This window comes from Hippocampus comes, unplaced genomic scaffold (assembly GCF_001891065.2).
Source record: "Hippocampus comes isolate QL1 unplaced genomic scaffold, H_comes_QL1_v1.1 scaffold124, whole genome shotgun sequence".
Classification (NCBI taxonomy): Eukaryota; Metazoa; Chordata; class Actinopteri; order Syngnathiformes; family Syngnathidae; genus Hippocampus; species Hippocampus comes.
The window spans coordinates 1,167,418-1,177,310 of record NW_017805075.1 but is presented as its reverse complement, the minus strand read 5'-3'; the positions used below and the strand labels follow the sequence as shown (position 1 = coordinate 1,177,310).

The 9,893-nt window shown below is 39.8% G+C and overlaps 2 protein-coding genes across 3 annotated transcripts in view; one reads left to right on the top strand and one right to left on the bottom strand.

Annotated features, from left to right (window-relative positions):
- ormdl2 (ORMDL sphingolipid biosynthesis regulator 2) overlaps positions 1-1,594 on the top strand; it is a 19,757-nt gene extending 18,163 nt beyond the window's left edge. For both annotated transcript variants that reach the window (XM_019865077.1, XM_019865076.1), the window contains exon 4: positions 832-1,594. In XM_019865077.1, the coding sequence (XP_019720636.1) occupies positions 832-967 (136 nt within the window). In that variant the 3' untranslated portion in view covers positions 968-1,594. The remainder of the gene's footprint in view (positions 1-831) is intronic.
- Positions 1,595-2,031: 437 nt separating this feature from the next.
- nemp1 (nuclear envelope integral membrane protein 1) lies at positions 2,032-9,877 on the bottom strand. Its single transcript, XM_019865074.1, has 9 exons — positions 9,720-9,877; positions 7,354-7,475; positions 6,376-6,592; positions 6,224-6,296; positions 6,045-6,138; positions 5,848-5,962; positions 4,513-4,738; positions 3,262-3,438; positions 2,032-3,019 (listed from the first exon to the last, which is right to left on the bottom strand). The coding sequence occupies exons 1-9, from the start codon at positions 9,826-9,828 to the stop codon at positions 2,833-2,835; spliced, it is 1,320 nt and encodes a 439-aa protein (XP_019720633.1). The 5' UTR covers positions 9,829-9,877; the 3' UTR covers positions 2,032-2,832.
- Between the last annotated feature and the right edge of the window lie 16 nt (positions 9,878-9,893).

The following is a 9,893-nucleotide window of genomic DNA, read 5'->3' as shown; positions in this document are numbered from 1 at the left end:
TGGAGGTGCAAAATACTGGGGGGGGGGGGGGGGGAATTTGTATTGTGGGAATATTTATAATATTGGAAATTTCTCCATTGTGAGACAAATAAAGGTTTTCTTATCTTCTTATCTTATTTGGCTATACAGTACTAAAGTGTCCACATTTTCTCGAGATAAAAAGTCGTAATCTTACGAGAATAACGTTTTACTTTTGCAAGAAAAAGTCTGAAGATGACACCGGTCAACAAATTCTACATTTTTTAATTAAAGCTGCAAGGAAACCTTTTGAGATTCTTTTTTTCTGAACCATGAGGGCAAAATTTTGGAAATTGCCCATCCGTGGTATGAAGTAATATTCATGAACTGATGGTTCAGTTCAGCAACAGAGGGTTTTTTTTGGGAGCTATAAATGACAACATATGGAAAAATCTGTATTGCACAAGTTTTAAAGGCCACACTTAAAATATATATAATGAAAATAACTTCAAAACCTGGTGTGCAAGGAAAAAGGAACCGTTTTTTTTAAATGAGCATCAAAAATTTGCTGTGGAATATACACACACACACACACACACACACACACACTTATGGGATTTTTTTTAATTAAAAAAGACTATTCATACATTAATATGATGATACATCATAAACTTACAGAACTTTGAATTGATTTAACGTGTGGTAGTTTTTTTCTTCATGTTGGAGATTTTCATCTGTTGTTGGTTGGAATGTCTTCCCAGCATTAAATGAGTGTTGCCTGTATGAACTTGTATGTGTTGGTTACAATTTTGCTCAGTCATCACCGCTCGAAGGAATATGACATTGATATGATGTCGTTTCTTTTCTCGGCAGGTACATTTTGGCCAGTTTCTACACAAAGTACGACGCGACGCATTTCTTGATCAACACATGCTCCCTTCTTAGTGTCCTTTTGCCAAAGTTGCCACAGTTCCATGGAGTGCGAATATTTGGAATCAACAAATACTGACAAATGAACGCTGGAATGTGACGAATACAAACACTGGAATTTCACTGTTTTTTTTTTTTGGGGGGGGTGTTTTTTCTTGCGTTATTTCCTCTTACGTCTGGAAGCTCTTTGTACTGTATACATGTTGAAAATACTGTGCACTATTATCAGTGGGCTTTTATTCAATGACATGATTTGCTCTTGCTGTGGACAAAGCAACACTTTTAACCTGCAGCAGCTTTGCCCATTATTTGAGGAGTATCAGTTACTGGACCACTCTTTTCCCTTCTTTTTGGGGGGTTTCCCTCATTATGGTTTTAGACAGCTTTTATCTAAAACCAAAATGAGGACTTTATGTCTGCATCAGGACTGGCCGCAAGTCTGTAAAGTTTAGGCTATTAATTAATGTGAATAGTTTCTTTTCATTGTGAGATTCCACCTTTTCATGTGCGTGTTTTTGTGAACTATTCTGGTTTGCATTTTACATGAAGGCAATAAATATTTGCTTTGCCTAAAATGAGAATTGAATTACTGAACCCCCAGTTATAAGTGCATAAACAATGTAGAGTAACCATAACCTCATTTCAGTATTATTAGATATACACAATTGCTTCTCCATTTGATAGTTATTACAAAGCGATTCCACAATTTTTGGGGTATTGTGACCATTTTTCCACACTTTTGGCAAAGAAGAAATATATGACAATACAGTGCTTTGAATTTGGGATTTCATGTCTTTATCTTACAGTCGTGGTTCTTAAACATGTGACACCGAGTAGACATGAACACAGTAGAGTAGTAGCCTTAAGTGTTCACGTCACAACTGAGTTGATGTCTACGTTTGGTCCTGTGATGCTGGCAATGCAAGCCCAATTTTTGCATTTAGGTCCCTTTTAAAAAGTGTTTTTGACAGTGGGCAACTTAAAGGCCTTCATCTGCATACAGTTCAAGTATTCAGAGTTCTTTGCCAAAAAGTGTCTCTTGACAAACCAAGTGACTTTGATCTGGTGTTATTGGAGACTTGAGACTGTTAAATGATCCGTCCAGGCTGAGCAAACGTTCACCCAGATAAAATCACACTTAGAAAAGATTGACCTGTTTTATTTCACAAGTGACAGAAGGACTAAGCGTTCCAAAGACCCAACTATTTTTTGTATAAACATTAAAAAAAGTATTTCCCAGAAAGTACAGTCCCAAATGTCTTGGGCATTGTTCTGATGAGCCTTTTTCACAGTAGTCAATATGACTTGTAAAACATGAATGGGACTCGGTAGGTTCACACAAATGAAAACATGAAACTTGGTCAAGGAGTCCTGCGTGATCGGTCAACCAACTGCATTTTATGACATCCTATACGGTTAGGATAAGGGTGCATTATTATTGTTTTGTTTTTTTAAATCTGAGTCACTGAAAGTGTCCAACTACCAGACTAATACTGGTGGCTTCCGTCTGTTCAGCATCGTCCATTGACAAGAAAGTAGCCTGCGAGCTAGCAAACAACCAAATGACAAACCTCTCGGAATTTTCACATTTATTGATCGTTCATCCTTGGTGGGGGGCTGCAATATACTTATTGGCCTTCTAGTTTTCATGCTCAATGTGGTATAGCAAAAAAAATATATAAAAATCTAACAGTGGCCTGAGGCTTTTGCATGGTGCTATATATACCTGTACGATTAAAAACAAAGAAGGTGTCTGCGCTCCTTTAGGGTTTCGTGGCAGTCGATTGGAGCAAAGACCCCACGACAGTAAATTCACCAAACCGTGTGTTCTTTTGTACATTCACATCTGGCAACCAATCGCCCTTTGTCAGTCAACTTCATTGCGCACAAACATGACCTTGTGTGGCTGGTGATACTCAAGGACTTGACTCACAAGCGCCAGCGTTAGAGCGCCAGAGAGCCGTCATAGTTTCCAAACGGCGTCTGCTCTGGCTCGCTCTGGTTTTGGCACAGGCTGGATGAATCTTCCTCGTCATCCGTGTCGAAAAAGTCCTTCCAGCCGTATTCCTGCGCATGCACCGACACCTCGTTCGCCATCAGGTGGGAGGAGCCCTCTATGAAATCGGCAAACCTGGACATTGGACAGATCACATCCACCTATAAGTAGCACTGCTTGGAGGTGGGGATGCATTTTATGCATAATTTGGACGAAAACCAGAGTTCCATGTTAATCCAGTTTAATTTTTTAAATGTTATTTTTGGTTAGGGGGTGTAAAAACGTTTTATATATATACACACACACACACACACACACACACACACACACACACACACACACACACACACAGAGTATTATCAAATAAAAGCGAGCACCTCTTGGGCGACTGTAGCCTGCTGACAGCTTTCCAGGGGCTGCACTCCCTGCTGTTGCAGTACTTGCGCAACTCATCCAGCGCTCGCAGCGTCTCCTCCTCTCCTTGCTTGCGATACTCCTCTTCGGTCAAGAGGCGGCGCTTCTCCGGCTTCCAGTGAACATAATGGCGGATTTTTCTGGACAACAACAACAAGGTAAACTTCATTTGGAAGATCATGAGTACTTTGATGCAGTTGGTGATGTGAGTGTAAATAAATGGGCGATCGCATGCGGAGTACCCCAAGGGTCCACTCTAGGGCTGCTTCTACTCAACAGGGAACATGCTGCCACTAGCTCAGATCATAAAACATGACGTCTTATCATGCTTACTGTATGCAAACAACACACAGATCTACATCTGAGTCACCATGTCGCCTTACTCTCTCTGGTTGAATGCAGCGATCATATCAATTAGTGGATGAGTTCAAACATTCTCCAGCTCAGTGCACAAAGGACAAGTCATTGTTTTCTACCCTCAACCTGAAGAGTAAAAGGTCCGTGCTCAACTGGGCGTGTCATTGACAGCTACAAGTCAGGTGAAAATTTTAGGTGAGATTAATGGCAAGGACCTGTATTTTAAAAACTGTGACTAAGTCTGCTCTTTAGCTCTTGGGAAACAGCTTCAAAATCAAAGATCATCTGTCCAAACATGACACAGTTAAATTATTGTTCCTTTTCAGTAGATTGTAACAGCGTTTACAGGTCTGAACAGATAAAAGAAAATCAATCCAACAGCTGCAGCTGAGTCAGAATGTAGCCACTCCAGTTTTTACTGGTACCACACAACCTAAAATCTCCAAAACCGGCTTGCTATGAGTCAAAGAACAGACTTTAAAATCTCACTGTGAGTCTAAAAAGCTTTGTATGACCTTGGAATGAAATATCTTCATGACTTTTAGATTCTTTTGAGATTTCTGCACCCTGGGGTTATCCGGTGTCAGCCTATTGAGTGTTTCCAAAAGCACAATTTAACAGTGTTGCAGCATTGTATTTCTGTACTCTTCAACTATGGGGGGAATAACCTTCCCAAATATCTGAAAATCTGCTCATACTTGTAATATTGCATTTGGCGTGAAAATGTTACCATTCGCTGCTGCTGTTTCATAAATCCCAACTATTATTTCACCACTTTGCTTTTATTTGGTCACTTTTAACATGTTTTGTGACCTCACTTGTCCTGATTTCATGCAGCATCTTGTGATAGCGCTCACCTTATTGCGATGACAGCCATCATGATGGGGTACTCCAGATTCTTGGCAAAAACGGCTGCCACAATGATGGCAAAGGAAACTTGCTGAATTTGAATTCCCATGTAAATGAGGAGCAGGCCCACCAACTGCAGCGACCACGACAGGATGTTGATGCTTTTATCGTCCACCAGAGGGCCATAGCGGTAACACACGGCAAAACTAACAAAGCCAACTACACCCATATAACCTGCAGGGTGGAAAAAAGATAAGCCTGAGTTGCACAGCTCTACGAAACCTACTAAAAGTCGGACAATTCGGTTTGCTTAAGATTTTCATAATAGTGGACTAAAATGTGTTTGGGGAAATATTTTAAATGTTATGTATATTATACATATTTTAACATAGTCCTAATTAAACCCCACATCTTAATTTTCCCTCCATCTGAAATTCCCATGGAAATTAATCAGAAATTAAATCTATTGGAAATTTTCCACCACTTTGCAACCCCTAACCGTAATTTTACTTAAAGTGTTCTTCCATGTGTTCCATGTTCTTCCACACGGTTCAATTACTGCACTCCCACTACATCGCTTGATCGCACTTTTTCATAGCCGATAGTGAAACCAGTACTGTAGCCTCGAGCATCGGTCGATACTGATCCAATACAGATCTGATTCTTTTTGTCACTCCAAATGGTGTCAATACAGTAATCCCTCGCTATAACACGTCATTTTTCACGGCTCTGCTGTTTTACAGATTTTATTCGTGCATTTTTTTTTTTTTTAACAGTGCATTGTGTTCTGCATCCTCATTGGCTAAGGGACTGTAGACTGATGTGAACAGTCTCCACGCCTCATGTACAGCTGTACAGCTTGCCAAATGTTCTTCATGACAAAACCCACAATGTCGACGAATCATTCTGCACAGTATTTCTAAAACCTGTCAGTTGTTTGTAAAAAAACATTTATATTTTTGTATTATTTTTAAATGCTTGGGCCTGAAAAAAAGTTTAATCTTTGGTTTCATTCAATACAGTATTGTATACGTAATAATTGTTAAAAATATAGATGACTACTTCACGAATTTCACTTATCACAGGTTCTTTTTGGAACACAACCCCCGCGATAAACGAGGGATTACTGTAATACGTGCACAGGCCTGTCATGATAAATTTTTTTCCCCAGACGATAAGATTTTCCCAGAAAGTATACTGTCTGCCTATAAAGAGCAAAATCAGAGGAACTGATCATTTTGCGTTGGTCCCCTCATATTTTCCATAGATGTTCACTTATTGTGGGTGGGTACGCCCCACGATGAAAGGGCGAAGACTGTATTACCTGACCGATTTGCATGTACCTAAAGCCACAGGCCAATGTTCTCGAAGGATGACGTTCAGGTTCCTGCAGACAAGCTGGATGGCGTACACAGAGAAGGACCAGCCACCGACAATCAGTATGTAAAAAGGGCTTTTCTGTGGAAACATAAGGGGTAGATGCGTTTTTTTAGAGTGACGTGCTTACTTACTGCTCTTTTAGAAGGCCGCACAACGCTACCCTTGGCAAAAGACGAGCCAGGATAAAAAAGAGAACAGCCAGGGAGGCGATCATTCCTATGCCCGTGCCGGCTGAATAGAAAAAAACTTGACTCCTATTGTAAAAATAAACAAGTTAGGAATAAAACAGAACTGCCTCCTAAACCTCAATAACATACTCGCTTACGGAAATCAAATTACCTGCTCAGGGAGTCGGCAAAAACAAATAAAGTGACTCCGAGGAGGACAACCAAAAACAGGTAGATGTCTAACTCTGAAAGACAATACAATCATCATGTTGGCGCAATATAATTCACCTTCCGACATAAAACATGGACATTATCGTGACGTACTGCGGAGCGGCTTGACCGTGTATTTGGTATTATTGCTGGGCTTGATTTTGAAACACGTCTTCTTCCTCAACAGGTCGATGTTGATGGTGGTTTCATTTTGGCCTTCGCGCAGCAAACTGTGCAGCCAGTTCCACACGCTGAAGCGTTCCAGCTGCTGCAGGTCCTCCTCACTTTGCACCACCTCCAATATGAACACCTTTGAACTCCAAATTCGGACCTGGCAAATCATGATGGTGCCAAGTGACTTGAATGAAAGGTGTTCAATTGCCTTTTGTGAAATACAAACGAGTCGTTTTCAGAGGGACAGGGCATAACCGATGTGCCTCAGGTCTGCAGAACTGACCTTAGTGGAGGTTCCGAGGGTTAAGCGGAGCCTCAGAGAGGATCGAGCCTTTTCCGTTGCCGGTCGGTCCTTTTATGGGAAATGTTAGGTAAGCACTCTCCCTGTCCAGTTTTTAAATTCCTTTGAAGACATCTTTATCCTTTGGCTTCTGACCCATCATGAGACTGACACTGTTCTATTGTTTTCTGTTGTTTCCTGTACATGTGTTAGTCTCACTAATTTGTATTTAACTGTTTTCACTTTCTTCTGTTGTTGTATTGTTATTTGTTACAGCTGCAGCTGTTGTGAAATGTGCTGTATAGAGTTGTCTAAAGTTGTATAAAGCATCAGTTAGCATGGTTGGTGCACATTTTTGGATTTGAAAATTCCTCTGCTGAAAAAGTAAATACTAAACAACAAAGTATTGTAACACAGTCAAATCTTCTGCCTGTATTTCAAATCTTTTTGGTTCTAAGCGTTAAGAAGCTATTTTAGTCAATGGATTTTTTTATTTCATTAATTGGCCGTCTAATCGGTTTTCTGTTTTTTTTTCTCTGCAGAATATCATGCAAGAAAAAAAAATCCCAATCATTATGGCCCTTATGTTAAAACAATGATCATTTGACAATAAATTTCGTATTGCTCATATAACCAACCTGAATTGTCGTCCAGGTTTGCCTCCAGTTGGGTACGATGGAGTTAGTGTAGCAGAACAGGTTGGAGGCCGATAGTTCGTACTTCTCTCCATCCTTGAGCTCGATGATGGGAGGCTTGTTAACTGGATTACAAGAGCACAAACATTCATTTCCCATAAAAGGACATCAACAGTACATTGTGAAAGCATGAAAGTCAATATTGGTTTGTCCACCGTTGGCTGGCTGTCGGCAGCGACCACTCAACAAGCTACACACTTAATGGTACAACCTGAAAAGTGATCGAACTACTCGACTCACGTTATTTTCTTTATCGCTACATCAATACTGATAATGTACAACAGTCCTAATTTATACACGGCTTTGACATTTTCACATTGACCGAGTAAATACACAATACTCAGACAATATTCCCAAACTTTGCAGTTGACAAACGGCTATCAAAAACATTGACAGAGAATATAATATCATTTCAAATCCATATAATACTCTAAATGATACACTTCATTTATCTGGAATTCTGCCAAATGTCATGCAAATTAATTGATTCACACACACACACACACACACACACACACACATTTTAGACCCTCATCCCTGGCCAAACACACCACCAAACATAACAGCCATGTTTATTTGTAATGCTCCTTCAACCAGTATGATAGCCCAAATTGTCCGTCGCTTCCAGTGCTAATTTCATGAATGTTAACACCTTCAAATGTCTCTCTCAAGTGTGCTATATTTAATTCTTACTATGTATTTCCACAATTGTATTATATTGTATAATTTATGTTGTGTTTGTTAACTCTCAACTATAAATGTATTTTCTCTCTGTACATTGTAGGACTGCAACTAATGATTATTTTAATAATTGATTCATCTGATTATTTTGTCAAATAATTGGTGAATCTGACTTTTTAAATTTTTGATTTCCATCCCTTTATTTAAAAAACAGATTATATATTGAGAGCGCACAAAATGCACAAACATAAATTAATTAATATTAAGCTACTGATTTGCTGCATAACGTGTCAGAAAAAAGGGCTTTTTTTTCAAAAGCAAATCAAATGTTTGCAAATGTTTTATTTGATTCAACACGAGAGTAAATCTTCTTACCGGTATACGAGTATTACAGAAAGCGCAGAATACTTTATTTACTATTCAGAGGCTGAAACTCCAAAGATTTGGACACTTTTTAAATTTAACTGGGTCAATCGATGATCAAAACGGATGATCAATTGATTAGATAATTGATTCGTTGTTGATTAATCAATTAATAGTTACATCTTGAGTATGCTTTGTGTGCCAAATGATTTCATTTAAGTGTATCCATCCATCAATCCATCCATTTTCTGTTCCTCTTTATCCTCACAAGGGTCGCGGGGGTGCTGGAGCCTATCCCAGCTGTCTTCAGGCAGTAGGCGGGGTACACCCTGAACTGGTTGCCAGTCAATCGCAGGGCACACAGAGGCAAACAAGCATCCATGCTCATACTCACACCAAGGGACAATTTGGAGTGTTCAATCAGCCTGCCATGCATGTTTTTGGAATGCGGGAGGAAACCGGAGTACCCAGAGAAAACCCATGCAGGCACGGGGAAACATGCAAACTACACACAGGGAGGCCGGAGCTGGAATTGAACCCGGTACCTCTGCACTGTGAGGTTGACGCGCTAACCACTGGACCACCGGGCCGCCCACTTTGAATGTATTTAATTTTAAACAATGACATCATTTTTGTTGTCAGTTTCTGTATTTAGCAAGATATACAATGATATCAAACTTTTGAAAACAGGATGGAAGTTTGAATCTCAGAATATATCAAAAAGGGCACACCAAAAATCCTGACCCCTGTTGACTAGTGAGACGATGGCCAGAAATTGGTGCGTTTTCACTGTTTTTAAAGAGTCAATTCATATATATATAAATAAACAGGAAATCAGTACTGTACTTATACCACTTGAATCGTATTTAAAAGATCCGTCTCATAATCCCGGTTTTGTGTCAATCAATTAATTAATCTGTGGAATGTTACACACGGACCCACTGTGAGGGGGAAATCTAGCAATGGGCTAGATTAGAAAAATCTTTTCATTCAACAATAGAATGTTACATACTACAGAATTTTCGTCGATCAATAAAAGTAAGTTATCGATCAATCATATAAAAACACAGGTCTAGTCGTGTGTTGTTTTCATAAAACATCTGATGTCAATGTAATGAACCTGTACAGTTTGTGTGGTGTCCATGATCAAGCACAAGCTAATTTGCGCCAAGAGGCTAAACAACGACAGTCTCGTGCCGCATTGCTCTATGTAAGGTATACGTGTGTGCGTGTGCGTCTAAATACGTCGTTAAGTCACATATTACCTGTAGCCTGTGACGAGGTTACAGCTAAACAAGACAACAGCACCGTTAAAACTAAGGATTGAGCTCCTATTGTGAATATTCGGTTTCGTTCGTTCATGCATCCCGCCATGATGATAGCACCAGTTCACTGTCTTCAGTCCCGCCCTTTCCTCGTTGGATTCGTTGCGTCATAGG